Raw genomic sequence first — 17,956 nt, forward strand, 5'->3', positions numbered from 1 at the left:
TGGACATTAGCAATGGACATCTCCCACAATCATCCGACCTCGACCAAATTGAGATGGTTTGGGATGAGTCAGACTGCAGAGTGAAGGAAAGGCAGCCAATAAGTGCTCAGCATATGTGGGAACTCCTTCAAGACTGTTGGAAAAGCTTTCCAGGTGAAGCTGGCTGAGAGAATGCCAAGAGTGTGCAAAGCTGTCATCAAGGCAAAGGGTGGCTATTTGAAGAATCTCAAATATAAAATATATTTTGATTTGTTTAACACTTTTTTGGTTACTACATGATTCCATATGTGTAATTTCATAGTTTTGATGTCTTCACTATTATTCTACAATGTAGAAAATAGTACAAATAAAGAAAAACCCTTGAATGAGAAGGTGTTCTAAAACTTTTGACCGGTAGTGTATATAGTATATAAATATATCAACTAGAGATGTGTAAAGCTGGGGGTTATGAAATGACTGGGTCCTGACTGTCTTTATACAGTAGAGATTTAATGTACATTATGTCGGAGTATACATTATAATTAGATGTAGCCATTAATCAATGTGTGGTTGGACTGCTCCATGGTGACAAGGCTGGTTGGTCTGCGACTGAGTTGACAGTAATAAGCCCTGTGTGTTGGTTTGTCTGAGTAGCATGCTTTAATTAAAGTAACTGGGCCACCCATCACCTTCACAAGCTGACAAACTGTGCTTTTGGTCCCACGTTCATGCTGTAGGCATGAGAGAGACACAGGACCGTGGTTGGTCCTGTCTAGGAAGGGGTTTCTGTGTTCAGTTACCCTAGCTGCCCAACACAGCCAGCTTATTAAAAGGACAAATCGTACGGTCCAGTACAAGATATCCTGTGAGCAGAGAGACAGTGGCGCAGTGAGAAATGTTCCACTGAGAAAAGTGTGCTTTCTGACTGGAAGTAAACAGGAGGTTGTGTGTTTGTAGTGTCACACAGGAAGGGCGTGTGTGTGTGTGTGTGTGTGTGTATGTGCAGTGTGTATGTGTGGTAGAGAGGGCGGTCAGTTTACAAGGTTGAGTGAGCGAGCGCCTCTCGTCTGACCAGGCCGTGCTAGCGAAAGGCTCAGACGAGAAGACATCGAGGTGAAAGGAAGGAAAAATCACTAAGCTATTCTATAAGCACAGGTGAATTAAGAAACAGGTTTATATTGCATGTCCAGTACTAGAGTAAAGTCAATTGCTCAGTGTGTATAAAACTGGAAGAAGAAGAAATCTATATTGTGGGATTGTGATTACATTTAACTTTCTAAAATAATTTATACCAACAATAAGTATATCATATATTTACATATGTACATCATAAATAGTATCAACACCTGTAATATATATTTATATAGAAACGTATACCAGACATATAAATGCATATATTCCATGGTATAGGCACACATACACTCAGTGAATATACAATTGAAGTGATATATTGCAATGCTGTGCTTGGATAAGACTCAATGGAACATTCACATCATCTTAAGTAAGCTTGAAGCCAAAAACGTTCAGGTGTCGTATTGCTATATAAGAAAAAGACCCAAAGATCAAGGTCCTCAGCTTTTAGTTTTGATGCAGATGAGATTCAAAAAAGTCCAATCAAATATTGCTTTTTTAGGTTTGTTTCTTTTGATTTGGGTCGTGAGGAGACAGAACAGAGTGAGAGGAGTTCAGTTTGACCACTCGCTGGCTCTGTAAATGATGGTGGGAGACAGACAGACAGACAGCCTGCTGGGTCAAAGGGCAAGCCTGGAGCAGCACTGTAGTCAGATAGTTTAGAAGCAACACAACCTGATGGTTCTAGAAGTCAGAGAAGAGATCTTGAGGACCCAACTGAATAATAAATGGTGCGATGGTCCGAGGCTGGTAAAAGGGATTGTCAATGAAAAGACCACCTACAGTGAGGAGAAGAGCAGAGACAGATAGTGTAATTACTGTGGTGGCCCTGTAGGAGGCAGCATGACTTACTCTCTCCATAAGTTGCTATCTCTGCTCTGTCTGGCTGTACTGTACGTGGGGTTTTCATTGCACTGGGGAGGGTCAGGTTAATAAAGACATCAACAACTTAAGTTGCAACGGTTACCACTTTCTGACAAAATCAATCCAACTAAAATTAAAACGGAAAACTATTGGACATTTAAAAACAAACAAACTTTGGAGCTCATTCATTTAAAATATTAAAGCAGAGAGATGTGATAAGACATGTAGCAGCTTTAACGTTATGTTTTTAAGACAATGTGATTAGTACATAACTCTGACAAATCAAATCCAATGTTGTGATTTTGGAGAGAGTATAGTAGGATGGCTGACATCACGACAAGAGAGGGAGAGCCCATAGGAGAGGGAGAGAGAGGAAGAGAGGGAGAGAGGGAGGAAGATAGGGAGAGAGAGATGGAGAGACCGTGGGAGATGAAGCGAGAGGGGGAGCCCATGGAAGAGAGGGGGAGAGGAAGAGAGGGTGAGCCCATGGGAGACGGAGAGAGGGGGAGCCTATGGGAGAGGGAGAGAGGGGGAGCCTATGGGAGAGGGAGAGAGGAGGAGATGGAGAGAGGAGGAGAGGGAGAGCCCATGGGAAAGGGAGAAAGGGAGAGCCCATGGGAGAGAGGGGGAGCCCATGGGAGACGGAGAGAGGGGGAGCCTATGGGAGAGGGAGAGAGGAGGAGATGGAGAGAGGAGGAGAGGGAGAGCCCATGGGAAAGGGAGAAAGGGAGAGCCCATGGGAGAGAGGGGGAGCCCATGGGAGAGGAGTGAGGGAGAGAGGAAATGAGGAAGAGAGAGATGGGGAGACCATGGCAGATGAAGCGAGAGGGAGCCCATGGTAGGGGGGTTGGGATCAGACACAGAATGGGCTTCCCCTGGCTGTCACTGAACTTGGTTTCAACCAACCATTGGAGAGGACACTGGCACCTCTGGTCTATGGCTGCACCTCATGGTGATAACCATGGAGATGGCAGTCCTAAATGGACCATAACCCAAGGGGCTTTTCTCTCAATGGTGATGGGGACCACATCCTCTCAGCCACGGGCCAGCACGGACACACACCCTTCTCAGATTGACCCAAATATCCTCATATTAGATATATTTTAGGAGTCAATATAAGATCACTTCTATGGTTTAACAGAAAATCTATATTTGGTTAAAAATATAGATGGATGCTCAATGAATTCCAATTTGGACTTCACTGTTTTGTATACAGAACAGTATGTATGTTGATGTGTAGTGAGCCATCAGGCCAGGTAGGGAGCAGCGTTGTGACTGAACTGGCTAAACTCCGGTAGCTGGGCCCGGGGAGAGGACTGACTGGACAGCTGAGTCACACTGATGCACTCACCAATAAAACAAATGAAAAAGTAAAACAACCACAGAAATGAACCAGGGCCTGGTTTCCCAAAAGCATCTGAAGGTGAAGTTCAACATTAGAACCTTCGTAGGAGCATTGTTAAATCTCAGAGCTGTTTCCCAAAAGCATCGTTATTAACGTTACACTTAAAAACACTTGTAATCTAACGCCTGCCTCAGCTAAGTGCGTCGTTAGATGTGTTTTTGCCCTCCCGCGTCACTTTATACACAGAAGATCGCCTCTAAACATAGAATCACATGGTTTATGACTTCCCTGTAGCTCAGTTGGTAGAGCATGGTGTTTGCAACACCAGGGTTGTGGGTTCGATTCCCACGGGGGGCCAGCACAGAAAAAAAATGTACGAAATTGTATGAAATGTATGCATTCACTACTGTAAGTCGCTCTGGATAAGAGCGTCTGCTAAATGACTAAATTGTTGTTGTAAATTGTTTATCCATCTCTCTGTGACCAGTCGACTACAAATACAATGTTGCCAATGTCTTTGCAATTGATACAAAAAGTGATGTATAAAAATATGGTTCAAATGAAAAACCAGATGACTGTATTAAATTCTAAACAGTAAGCTATAGACCTGTTTCAATCATATTGAAATACATTTCATGCTCAATCAACTGAGTTGTATTTTGCTACTTGTAGGCTACTGTCTGTAATTTGTCTCAATATATTTCATGATGTGTAGCGTAATGTGTGCACAATGATTTGCCAAATCTGTGATTTAGTGCATTTAATTGGGTAAGCATTAGAATAAGCCGGCTATATATTTGCAGCCGTAGGCGGTAAAATCTCTCTAGGAGCTGATCTGTTGTCAGTATTGTGAAATAATTATAATGTTTAGGAAAGGCTTTCATGGAGAAAGCTGATCTGAGAGCAGCGCTTCCTTTCTTTCAATCCTATCAGTATCGACATGCTCCAACGACGCACCTAGTGACTGTTCTCTCTGCATGGTCTTTAGGGAAACATGTTACATCTTCGTCCGTTGTAGGAAAGATGCATCGTTAAACACTCGTAAGCCTAAATTATATCGCTATCGGAAACCAGGCCCACGACAAATTACATAGCAAGTCTCAATTGGTTGGACAGGGTCCCTTGTTGCTGCTTTCCATTTTCCTGTGTGTAGCTGTGGTTCCATATTTCCATGTGTCCAGTGCTGTGCTGTGCTGTCCAGTGCTGTGCTGTGCTGTCCAGTGCTGTGCTGTGCTGTGCTGTCCAGTGCTGTGCTGTGCTGTGCTGTGCTGTGCTGTGCTGTGCTGTGCTGTGCTGTCCAGTGCTGTGCTGTGCTGTGCTGTGCTGTGCTGTGCTGTAGGTGTATTTGATAGGACTCAGGGGAACCAGCCAACTAAGCAGCCATATCAGATTGCTGTGTGAACTGTGAATGGCGTTCACGGGATGGGTTCGGGAACCCAATGTGCAGTGAGAGAGTGGCGTGGGGGTCGTGAGGGGTCAGACTCAGGGTTATGAGGGGTCAGACTCAGGGTTATGAGGGGTCAGACTCAGGGTTGTGAGGGTTATGAGGGGTCAGACTCAGGGTTGTGAGGGTTTTGAGGGGTCAGACTCAGGGTTATGAGGGGTCAGACTCAGGGTTGTGAGGGTTATGAGGGGTCAGACTCAGTGTTGTGAGGGGTCACAGACTCAGGGTTATGAGGGGTCAGACACAGGGTTGTGAGGGTTATGAAGGGTCAGACTCAGGGTTGTGAGGGTTATGAGGGGTCAGACTCAGGGTTATGAGGGGTCAGACTCAGGGTTATGAGGGGTCAGACTCAGGGTTGTGAGGGTTATGAGGGGTCAGACTCAGGGTTGTGAGGGGTCAGACTCAGGGTTGTGAGGGGTCAGACTCAGGGTTATGAGGGGTCAGACTCAGGGTTGTGAGGGTTATGAGGGGTCAGACTCAGTGTTGTGAGGGGTCACAGACTCAGGGTTATGAGGGGTCAGACACAGGGTTGTGAGGGTTATGAAGGGTCAGACTCAGGGTTGTGAGGGTTATGAGGGGTCAGACTCAGGGTTATGAGGGGTCAGACTCAGGGTTGTGAGGGTTATGAGGGGTCAGACTCAGGGTTGTGAGGGGTCAGACTCAGGGTTGTGAGGGGTCAGACTCAGGGTTGTGAGGGTTGTGAGGGTTCAGACTCAGGGTTGTGAGGGGTCAGACTCAGGGTTGTGAGGGTTGTGAGGGTTCAGACTCAGGGTTGTGAGGGTTATGAGGGGTCAGACTCAGGGTTATGACAGGACAGAACAGGTGATGAATTCATCAAGATATCCATGACCAGGGTCAATTCCATTTCATTCAGTCAATTCAGGATTTAAACTGAAATTCTAATTGGAATTCTCCCTGAATAAAATGAATTGAAATGTAATGAAATGACAGCAGTGGGTCTGAGCTTCAATCTATTAGAATATCTATTTTCAAATACAATTTATTTTGTGGTCAATTTACAGTGTACAAATTATTACAATTATGTTGACCTCTGGTCCTGAATCACTACACTGCTACAAACTCTGCTCCCATGCCACCACCATATTCACCTACACTCTACCTCCTATTCATAAGAGCAGCATTTCCTGTTTCTTGTCAAGTCCATGCAACTTCCTATGTAACTTCCTGTTCCAACCAGGAAATAGCTTCAAATAGCTTCTCTAGCCAAATAGAAAGTGCTACAATAGCGTAGCCCATAAGGCTGTATATACTATTACTGTCCCTTGTTTCAGTTAGACAACAGGCAGTGCTCAGATTGTTGTAGGATATATAAAGGTTTATTTGTCCACAATAGTTCCATTATAATTCCTAATCATCCTTCACACAGCTCAGGTTTACAGAGAATGTGTTCTGTGTCAAATTGCAAGGCCTAAATTGTTCCTACTGAAGAACAGAAACAACAAATAACAAAAAAGTCTGATATAATTTAGATTCAAAAGAATGAGGTAACAATTCACAGTACAAATCCTTCAAGTTTTTATTTATTTATTTTTTTAAAGAAATCTTTATCAGCAAAATACACTTCTTTTACAAATCATCTCCTGCTCAAGTCCTTTTGTTCACTTCTCCCTCCATATGTAGGACAAATAAAAAGACTCCGATTCCCTTCTAGTGGGGTGTTTTGGGGTCCCTGTGCTAAAAGAAGGAGTAGTGGGGGACGGGGTAGGCAGGCATTTTCATAACAGGCAACAGAAGCATTCTGTTGGGGGAGAAACCTTGAGGGGAGACATGAAAACAGAGAATACTCCACATGAGTCCATGGCAGGCAGGACAAAAGAAAAACAAACGCTTCTGATCTACTAGCTACTATACCCAGAGTCTAGGCCACAGAACTAGAATTAATAGAATACCAGGTTATTCATTTTTTAAATGCTATCGTCAAAGCAGTATTGCTCTATTCATTTCATTTCTATGGTCTAGGCCCTAGACAGACCCTGTGTGCAGAGCTATACAGTAGAACACAGAGAGAGGGGCAATGTGTGAGAGAGGAGGAGGAAGGAAGACCAACATGTCAATGGTGGTGAACAATGCAGGGCTGTGGTTGGTTGGCTGGTTTCTTTGTGTCTTTGTTTATAGGTACTGTAATATGGAAAGGGTATTGTTGTGTTCTTGAGTGTGTGTTTCTCACAGTCTTGAACCCATATAGAAATCCCAAAGCAGCAACACGAGGCTGATCGCCACACACCAGTGAGAGTCAGATAGAGAGATAGATAGACAGACTATAATGGGGACGATTAACCAGCATGCAACAACATCTCAAAAGCACTGACGGGGCCTGGGGTAGTAGTGGACAGGATATATGTTATCTGATCTCACAGCAGCCAATACCAGGACTTCCTTAATAATGCCATGACTGGGCAGGTACTAAAGGAACACTCGTAATATAGCAGGCAGAGACCAGGCTGGGTCGGACCGAGCCACAAGGGTTAAGGGATAAATTGGGTATTTTAGACCACACAGTTATATGGTCCTGGCCCATAGACTATGATAAGTATTCACCCACTTGGATTTCTTCACATTTTATTGTGTTACAAAGTGGGATTAAAATGGATGTAATTATAATTTTGGGTCAACGATCTACACATAATACTCTGTAATGTCAAAGTGGAAGAAAAATTCTAACATTTTTAAAGATCAATGAAAACATCAATATCTTGATTAGATAAGTATTCACCTCCTTGAGTCAATACATGTTAAAAACACCTTTGGCAGTGATTACAGATGTGAGTCTTATTAGGCAAGTCTCTGAAGCCTTGTTCACATTGGCAGTTTGAAGTGACTCAAGTCCTATTTTCTTTGCATATCGAATCTGCTATTTTTCCTGCAGTCTGAACAACCAAAAAGTACATGGAATCAGATATTTCAAGCCACATTTCAAACCACCTTCGTAGGTGGTTTGAAGTCCGATACAAATTTGATTCCTGGCCATGTGACTTGTGTCTAAACTGTGAAATCTGATATACTTACCCTCAAGTGGTTACTTGGCATATCTTGTTGCTTGCTAGCTACTCTGTTGACAGTTTGACAAGAACATGTGGTTGTTCATTTATTTTTTTTACAAACAAATGAGTGAATGTTCTAGAAAGCTAAATAGCTACCTAGCTAATAGCTACCTAGCTAATAGCTAAATAGTTACCTAGCTAATAGCTAAATAGCTACCAAGCTAATAGCTAAATAGTTACCTAGCTAATAGCTAAATAGCTACCTAGCTAATTAGTTGAATGTATTAAGGCCTGCAGTGTGAACAAGGCTTAAGAGCTTTGCAAATCTGGATTGTGCAATATTTGTCCATTATTCATTTCAGAATGTCAAGGTGTCATGGCTAGAGAGCAACTTTCAAGTCGATCTTCAAGCAGATTTAAATAAAAACTGTAACTTGGCCACTCAGGAACATTCACTGTCTTCTTGGTAAACAACTCCAGTGTATATTTGGCCTTGTGTGTCGGGTGGAAAGCAGACTGAACCAGGTTTTCCTCTAGGATTTTGCATGTGCTTAGCTCCATTGCGTTTGTTTTTATCCTGGAAAAATGACCCAGTCTTTGCCGATGGCAAGCATACCAATACCATGATGCAGCCAACACCATGTTTGGAGACAGTTACTCAGTGATGTGTTGTGTTGTATTTGCCCCAAACATAAGGCTTTGTATTAAGCCCACAGTTACTCAGTGATGTGTTGTGTTGCATTTGCCCCAAACATAAGGCTTTGCATTAAGGCCAAAACGTTTATTCCTTTGTCATGTTTTTTTAAGGTATTACTTTAGTGCCTTGTTACATTCTTGATGCAGCTCAGTTCAGAAGGATGACTGTATCTTCGATGTGTCTAGGTGGTTAATACATCATCCACAGCATCATTATTAACTTGACCATGTTTAAAGAGATATTCAATGTCTGATTTGTTATTGTTACCCATCTACCAATCAGTGCCCTTCTCTATGAGGCTTTCAAAAAAGCTCCCTGATATATGTAATTTAATCTGTGTTTGAAATGGAATACTGGACTGAGGGACCTTAGATGTTGTATGTATGGGGGACAGAGGAAGGAGAAGTCATTCAAAAATCATGTCAATCCCTATTATTTCACACAGAGAAACTGGCGTGCTCAGCTCAAATTCTTGTAGTAGTAACAAAAGTATTTGGGTGCCGGGTTCAAAAGACATATACTTGAAGAAAGGGAAAAACCTGCACTCACTGAAATATTCTTGAACTTTTAATATAGATTTTTAGCAGCAGCAGTCTTCACAAAAGGACGCGTTTCGGCGTCCGTCCTTCGTCCGCATTTGGAGAACAAACACATTTCAGTGTCTTTCTTATTTCACAATTATTTAATGGATGTAAATAATAACAGTATGGCGATGTGATGTCATCTAGAAATGTGGGTGGATGACTATTGTTCTCCAAACGCTGACAAAAGCTGCCGACCCGTTTGTTCTGACCTCTGCTGCAAAATACCTGAAATCCTTTCTTCAAGTAAACCACTATTGTTTCACACAGAGTGAGTCCATGTGACTTATGTGATTCACCCCCTGAAAAAAGGGGATGAATACTTATGCAACAACTATATTTTAGTTATGAAAAAAATGTATTAATTTGTAAAAATATGTAGAATTTTCTTTTCACTTTCACATTATGGAGTATTTGGTGTAGATCAATGACAAAACAATCACAATTAAATCTCCTTCAATCCCACTTTGTAACGCAACAAAATGTGGAAAGATCCAACGGAGTGAATGTTTATGATACCCACTGTATAACTGGATAATACCAAACGAACAGCACTCCACTCCAGTCTAAATAAAGGAATATGGAGCCTGGAGTCCAGCCCCATGCTAGGTTAAGGCCCATATTCAAAAAGCATATCAGAGCAGGAGTGCTGAGCTCTATATGGACAGGTCCCACCTGTCCATATAATCTTATTCAAAGGCAAAACTGATCCTATATCAGCACTCCTACACTGAGACTCTTTGTGAATATGAACCCATGACTCTCTGGCGGTTCCTTTTAGAATATGTTGTGTCTACCCTGTAACCAGCCCGGTCCAGTCTCCCATCCTGAACATAAGACTCATTCAAAGCCCCCAGAACCAGAAACAGGCAGCTCTCTCTGTGAAAGAGGGGAGGGGCTTCCCAATGCCACGCAACAACACACAAGGACCAGTTTGTTCTAAGATTAGGGTTTGTGTGATGGAGGGAGGGAGGGAGGGAGGGAGGGAGGGAGGGAGGGAGGGAGGGAGGGAAAAGAGAGAGATCGAGAGAGAGTATGTATATCTTTTTTTACATGATCATATGTTTTTGAGTGTATAAATCTGTAAGACAAAGTGGGTGTGAGTGATTGAGCATTGTGAGTGTTGCTGTCCTCAAACCGCTAAGTGCTATATTGAATTATGCTGAGAGAGTGAAAGGGGAGGGGAGGGGAGCAGAGCACATTGCATCTGATCTAGTTTTGTAGCAATGAAAGAGACTATGGGAGATATTCAAACCCTCCAGAGATCTTACACAAGCTACTGGCTGCCTGGCAGAGACTGAGCAGGCCACAGCTGACTGACCGACCAGCCAGTCTAGCCAGAGGACCAGCCAGTCGAGGCAGAGGACCAGCCAGTCAAGCCAGAGGACCAGCCAGTCGAGGCAGAGGACCAGCCAGTCAAGCCAGAGGACCAGCCAGTCGAGGCAGAGGACCAGCCAGTCAAGCCAGAGGACCAGCCAGTCTAGCCAGAGGACTAGCCAGAGGACCAGCCAGTCTAGCCAGAGGACCAGCCGGTCTAATCTAGGAGTGGGAAGCCTACACTATGTGGACAGTAGGGCTGATCCTATTTAGTTGATTGGTCGATTGTTTGGTCGATAGGCTGTTGGTCAACCAATATTTTTTTTAGTCGAGCAGTAGCAAATAGATATAAAATGTATGGCACAGGAGACACCTGTCTGATTCACGCATGTCTCAGTAGACTAATCCATTGTGGAGGCCGCGGGATGGCACACCTGTACCTCCAGTATTCCTCTATCTTATTTGTAGTGCTCTGGTTGAGTGAGGACGCACCTGCACCTGATTATGCATAGAAGTAGGTCTAGGCTACCTGGCCAGCGTGCAAATGTAGACATATAAATGTTAAAATCCTTTTTTTTGTCGGGAACAGCCCTAGTGTAGAGTGAATTCAACAGTTCCGCTGTTAATGTATCCCTTGTTTATAAGGATATAGTAGAGCTTTGAGATACAATTGGTTGGAAGAGGTTGTGTGTGTGTGTGTGTGTGTGTGTGTGTGTGTGTGTGTGTGTGTGTGTGTGTGTGTGTGTGTGTGTGTGTGTGTGTGTGTACTGTACTGCATTACAGTAGAGCTAGCTTTGGTTAGAAGGTAGTCTACAGAGGTAGTGTTAGTGGGTATAACCCATATAGACGGTCCCTGTGTGTGTTGGTGGCATCGGTCTCTGCCTGGGCTGGGCAGCTTTGAATGGGCTATCTGGCTGTGTCTGGTTGTGGATAGAGAGCAGGGGGGAGGAGAGAGATGTTACACTGAGGAGAGGAGAGAGATGTTACACTGAGGAGAGGAGAGAGATGTTACACTGAGGAGAGGAGAGAGATGTTACACTGAGGAGAGGAGAGAGATGTTACACTGAGGAGAGGAGAGAGATGTTACACTGAGGAGAGGAGAGAGATGTCCAGAGTCAGGATGGGCAGACTGACGGACGGACGGACGGACGGACGGACAGACAGACAGACAGACAGACAGACAGACAGACAGACAGACAGACAGACAGACAGACAGACAGACAGACAGACAGACAGACAAGCAGAAGGGCAGAACAAGTAGCAGTCTAGACACTCAGGCAGGCGAAGAAGCGCAGCAGGCTTGCTCCAACCACAGTAAGAACCAAAAGGTTATGATCAGTTCCACTTTTAATTTAGCTTTTAAATTCGCCCAATTCTTCAGTTTCAATTTCGACCTCTATATGTAACTCAGATTCAATGGGAATATACAGTGTTGTTTTCCAGTAGGGCCTCCAACAGGTGTAGGAAGTAAAATAATAGTGAGGAGGGTGTTAACCCTATAGACTTACCGAAGGCTGGGGCTGCTGCAGCACTGTAGCCATATGGAGTCCCAAAGCCTGTCACACATGTTAAAGCCATATAGACTATTAGTATTGCTGGTTGACTGGACATAATGATAACACACACACACACACACACACACACACACACACACACACACACACACACACACACACACACACACACACACACACACACACACACACACACACACACACACACACACACACACAGAGAGAGAGAGAGAGAGTTATGGCAGGGAACTGGACAGGACAGACAGAGACAAAACACACACAAAAGATCACCCACATACTTCCATGTACCTGGTATCTGTGTGTATCCTGGTGCAGTGGCTGTGGTAATGAAGGCTCCATTGGTCAGGGCTGCCGCTCTACCTCTCCCCCTGGCCACCTGGGCTGCTACTGCTGAGGCCGCCACTGCTGCAGCTAGGGAACATTTCGTCTACAGGGACACAGAAACACTACTGTAAACAAGCAGTATTGATGACTGATCAGACTAACCTGTAAACAAGCAGTATTGATGACTGATCAGACTACCCTGTAAACAGGCTGTACTGCTGACTGATCAGACTACCCTGTAAACAGGCTGTACTGCTGACTGATCAGACTACCCTGTAAACAGGCTGTACTGCTGACTGATCAGACTACCCTGTAAACAGGCTGTATTGATAGTTTGGAAAGAATCTCTATTAGAGACTGTCTCAGGTTGAGAAGGTAAGAGAGGAAGTATTGATACCTGATAAGATTCTTCGGGTAGCCTAGAGGTTAAGAGCATCGGGCCATTGAGCAAGGCACTTAACCCTAATTGTTCCTGTAAATTGCTCTGGATAAGAGCGTCTGCTAAATGTAAATATAAACAAGCAGTATTGATTACTGATGAGGACGATAGCTCTCCAGGAACAGGGTTGGAGTGAAACCCTACAGGATGATAACTCTCCAGGAACAGGGTTGGAGTGAAACCCTACAGGAAGGTAACTCTCCAGGAACAGGGTTGGAGTGAAACCCTACAGGACGGTAACTCTCCAGGAACAGGGTTGGAGTGAAACCCTACAGGACGATAACTCTCCAGGAACAGGGTTGGAGTGAAACCCTACAGGACGGTAACTCTCCAGGAACAGGGTTGGAGTGAAACCCTACAGGACGGTAACTCTCCAGGAACAGGGTTGGAGTGAAACCCTACAGGATGGTAACTCTCCAGGAACAGGGTTGGAGTGAAACCCTACATGACGGTAACTCTCCAGGAACAGGGTTGGAGTGAAACCCTACAGGACGGTAACTCTCCAGGAACAGGGTTGGAGTGAAACCCTACAGGATGATAACTCTCCAGGAACAGGGTTGGAGTGAAACCCTACATGACGGTAACTCTCCAGGAACAGGGTTGGAGTGAAACCCTACAGGACGATAACTCTCCAGGAACAGGGTTGGAGTGAAACCCTACAGGACGATAGCTCTCCAGGAACAGGGTTGGAGTGAAACCCTACAGGACGGTAACTCTCCAGGAACAGGGTTGGAGTGAAACCCTACAGGATGATAACTCTCCAGGAACAGGGTTGGAGTGAAACCCTACATGACGGTAACTCTCCAGGAACAGGGTTAGAGTGAAACCCTACAGGATGATAACTCTCCAGGAACAGGGTTAGAGTGAAACCCTACAGGACGGTAACTCTCCAGGAACAGGGTTGGAGTGAAACCCTACAGGATGGTAACTCTCCAGGAACAGGGTTGGAGTGAAACCCTACATGACGGTAACTCTCCAGGAACAGGGTTGGAGTGAAACCCTACAGGACGGTAACTCTCCAGGAACAGGGTTGGAGTGAAACCCTACAGGACGGTAACTCTCCAGGAACAGGGTTGGAGTGAAACCCTACAGGATGATAACTCTCCAGGAACAGGGTTGGAGTGAAACCCTACAGGACGGTAACTCTCCAGGAACAGGGTTGGAGTGAAATCCTACAGGATGGTAACTCTACAGGAACAGGGTTGGAGAGAAACCCTATACAGTGAGGGGAAAAAAGTATTTGATCCCCTGCTGATTTTGTACGTTTGCCCAGTGACAAAGAAATGATCAGTCTATAATTTTAATGGTAGGTTTATTTGAACCGTGAGAGACAGAATAACAACAAAATAATCCAGAAAAACGCATGTCAAAAATGTTATAAATTGATTTTCATTTTAATGAGGGAAATAAGTATTTGACCCCCTCTCAATCAGAAAGATTTCTGGCTCCCAGGTGTCTTTTATACAGGTAACGAGCTGAGATTAGGAGCACACTCTTAAAGGGAGTGCTCCTAATCTCAGTTTGTTACCTGTATAAAAGACACCTGTCCACAGAAGCAATCAATCAATCAATCAGATCCCAAACTCTCCACCATGGCCAAGACCAAAGAGCTCTCCAAGGATGTCAGGGACAAGATTGTAGACCTACACAAGGCTGGAATGGGCTACAAGACCATCGTCAAGCAGCTTGGTGAGAAGATGACAACAGTTGGTGCGATTATTCACAAATGGAAGAAACACAAAAGAACTGTCAATCTCCCTCGGCCTGGAGCTCCATGGAGTTGCAATGATCATGAGAACGGTGAGGAATCAGCCCAGAACTACACGGGAGGATCTTGGCAATGATCTCAAGGCAGCTGGGACCATAGTCACCAAGAAAACAATTGGTAACACACTACGCCGTGAAGGACTGAAATCCTGCAGCGCCCGCAAGGTCCCCCTGCTCAAGAATACATATACATGCCCGTCTGAAGTTTGCCAATGAACATCTGAATGATTCAGAGGACAACTGGGTGAAAGTGTTGTGGTCAGATGAGACCAAAATTGAGCTCTTTGGCATCAACTCGCCATGTTTGGAGGAGGAAGAATGCTGCCTATGATCCCAAGAACACCAACCCCACCGTCAAACATGGAGGTGGAAACATTATGCTTTGGGGGTGTTTTTCTGCTAAGGGGACAGGACAACTTCACCGCATCAAAGGGACGATGGACGGGGCCATGTACCGTAAAATGTTGGGTGAGAACCTCCTTCCCTCAGCCAGGGCATTGAAAATGGGTCGTGGATGGGTATTCCAGCATGACAATGACCCAAAACACACGGCCAAGGCAACAAAGGAGTGGCTCAAGAAGAAGCACATTAAGGTCCTGGATTGGCCTAGCCAGTCTCCAGACTGTAATCCCATAGAAAATCTGTGGAGGGAGCTGAAGGTTCGAGTTGCCAAACGTCAGCCTCGAAACCTTAATGACTTGGAGAAGATCTGCAAAGAGGAGTGGGACAAAATCCCTCCTGTGTGCAAACCAGGTAGCCAACTACAAGAAACGTCTGACCTCTGTGATTACCAACAAGGGTTTTGCCACCAAGTACTAAGTCATGTTTTGCAGAGGGGTCAAATACTTATTTCCCTCATTAAAATGCAAATCATTTTATAACATTTTTTACATGTGTTTTTCTGGATTTTTTTGTTGTTATTCTGTCTCTCACTGTTCAAATTAACCTACCATTAAAATGATAGACTGATCATTTCTTTGTCATTGGGAAAACGTACAAAATCAGCAGGGGATCAAATACTTTTTTCCCTCACTGTAGGACGATAACTCTCCAGGAACAGGGCTGGAGAGCCCTGCTCTAAAAGACAGATATTGCTAACTGACCACTCAGACTCCTGTAAACAGGCTGTATTGATAGCTGATCAGAGAGACTGCTAACGTACAGCGTGTTGAGGGATCTTCTTCTTGATAGCGGTGGCGTTGGGACCAGAGAACAGTTTCTCCAGAGCGGCCAATGCAGCGGATGCCTTCGCTACCTTCTTATTAGGCCCCGCCCCCCGGAACTTCTGACCATCCACCTCCACCTGGAGAGAGAGGGAGACACACACACACACACACACACACACACGCACACACGCACACACACACACACACACACACAAGTAGGTTCAAGTAAGCATGCGTTGGGTGAAGAAGAGCTGATCAGATGTGTCTGTTGAGTTTGCATCGATAAGGATTTTTATTTTATTTACTCATCTAATATGTATATACTGTATACTGTATCCTTCACTATCTATTCTTTACTATCTATTGCATCTTAGCCGCTCTGTCACTGCTCATCCATATATTTTATACTTATATATTCTCATCCCATTCCTTTACTAGATTGTGTGTATTAGGTTTTGTTGTGGAATTTGTTAGATATTACCTGTTAGATACTGCTGCACTGTCAGATCTAGAAGCATAAGCAATTCACTACACTCACAATAACATCTGCTAACCATGTGTATGTGACCAATCACATTTGATCTGATTTGATTTTAACTGTTGTTTTACTGTTTTACTACAGGATCCTGTCTGGTGGTATAGAGATATCCTGTCTGGTGATATAGTATAGAGATATCCTGTCTGGTGGTATAGTATAGAGATATCCTGTATGTCTGGTGGTATAGAGATATCCTATATGGTGGTGGTACAGAGATATCCTGTATGTCTGGTGGTATAGTATAGAGATATCCTGTCTGGTGGTATAGTATAGAGATATCCTGTATGTCTGGAGGTATAGTATAGAGATATCCTGTATGTCTGGTGGTACAGAGATATCCTGTATGTCTGGTGATATAGTATAGAGATATCCTGTATGTCTAGTGGTACAGTATAGAGATATCCTGTATGTCTAGTGGTATAGTATAGAGATATCCTGTATGTCTGGTGGTATAGTATAGAGATATCCTGTATGTCTGGTGGTACAGTATAGAGATATCCTGTATGTCTGGTGGTATAGAGATATCCAGTATGTCTGGTGGTATAGTATAGAGATATCCTGTATGTCTGGTGGTATAGTATAGAGATATCCAGTATGTCTGGTGGTATAGTATAGAGATATCCAGTATGTCTGGTGGTATAGAGATATCCTGTATGTCTGGTGGTATAGAGATATCCAGTATGTCTGGTGGTATAGTATAGAGATATCCTGTATGTCTGGTGGTATAGTATAGAGATATCCTGTATGTCTGGTGGTATAGAGATATCCTGTATGTCTAGAGGTATAGTATAGAGATATCCTGTATGTCTGGTGGTATAGTACAGAGATATCCTGTCTGGTGGTATAGAGATATCCTGTATGTCTGGTGGTATAGAGATATCCTGTATGCCTGGTGGTATAGAGATATCCAGTATGTCTGGTGGTATAGAGATATCCTGTCTGGTGGTATAGTATAGAGATATCCTGTCTGGTGGTATAGAGACATCCTGTATGTCTAGAGGTATAGTATAGAGATATCCTGTATGTCTGGTGGTATAGTATAGAGATATCCTGTATGTCTGGTGGTATAGTATAGAGATATCCTGTATGTCTGGTGGTACAGTATAGAGATATCCTGTATGTCTGGTGGTATAGTATAGAGATATCCTGTCTGGTGGTATAGAGATATCCTGTATGTCTGGTGGTATAGAGATATCCTGTATGCCTGGTGGTATAGAGATATCCAGTATGTCTGGTGGTATAGAGATATCCTGTCTGGTGGTATAGTATAGAGATATCCTGTCTGGTGGTATAGAGATATCCTGTATGTCTGGTGGTACAGAGACATCCTGTATGTCTGGTGGTATAGTATAGAGATATCCTGTATGTCTAGTGGTATTGTATAGAGATATCCAGTATGTCTGGTGGTATAGAGATATCCAGTATGTCTGGTGGTATAGAGATATCCTGTCTGGTGGTATAGTATAGAGATATCCTGTCTGGTGGTATAGAGATATCCTGTATGTCTGGTGGTATAGAGATATCCAGTATGTCTGGTGGTATGGAGATATCCAGTATGTCTGGTGGTATAGTATAGAGATATCCAGTATGTCTGGTGGTATAGTATAGAGATATCCAGTATGTCTGGTGGTATAGTATAGAGATATCCAGTATGTTTGGTGGTATAGTATAGAGATATCCTGTATATCTGGTGGTACAGAGATATCCTGTATGTCTAGTGGTATAGAGATATCCAGTATGTCTGGTCGTATAGTATAGAGATATCCTGTATGTCTGGTGGTATAGTATAGAGATATCCTGTATATCTGGTGGTACAGAGATATCCTG

At 43.8% G+C, this 17,956-nt stretch overlaps 1 protein-coding gene across 5 annotated transcripts in view; it reads right to left on the reverse strand.

Moving 5' to 3' along the window:
- Positions 1–476: 476 nt before the first annotated feature.
- Positions 477–17,956, reverse strand: part of LOC115149415 (spermatid perinuclear RNA-binding protein) — a gene marked incomplete at its 5' end in the record, with an annotated part of 123,730 nt that continues 106,250 nt past the window's right edge. For 3 of the 5 annotated variants that reach the window (XM_029692250.1, XM_029692249.1, XM_029692247.1), the window contains 4 exon segments: positions 477–1,889; positions 11,869–11,916; positions 12,184–12,322; positions 15,588–15,728. In XM_029692250.1, coding sequence (XP_029548110.1) covers positions 1,795–1,889; positions 11,869–11,916; positions 12,184–12,322; positions 15,588–15,728 — 423 coding nt within the window. In that variant the 3' untranslated portion in view covers positions 477–1,794. 5 annotated transcript variants of the gene reach the window in all.

Source organism: Salmo trutta, chromosome 15 (assembly GCF_901001165.1).
Source record: "Salmo trutta chromosome 15, fSalTru1.1, whole genome shotgun sequence".
Lineage (NCBI taxonomy): Eukaryota > Metazoa > Chordata > Actinopteri > Salmoniformes > Salmonidae > Salmo > Salmo trutta.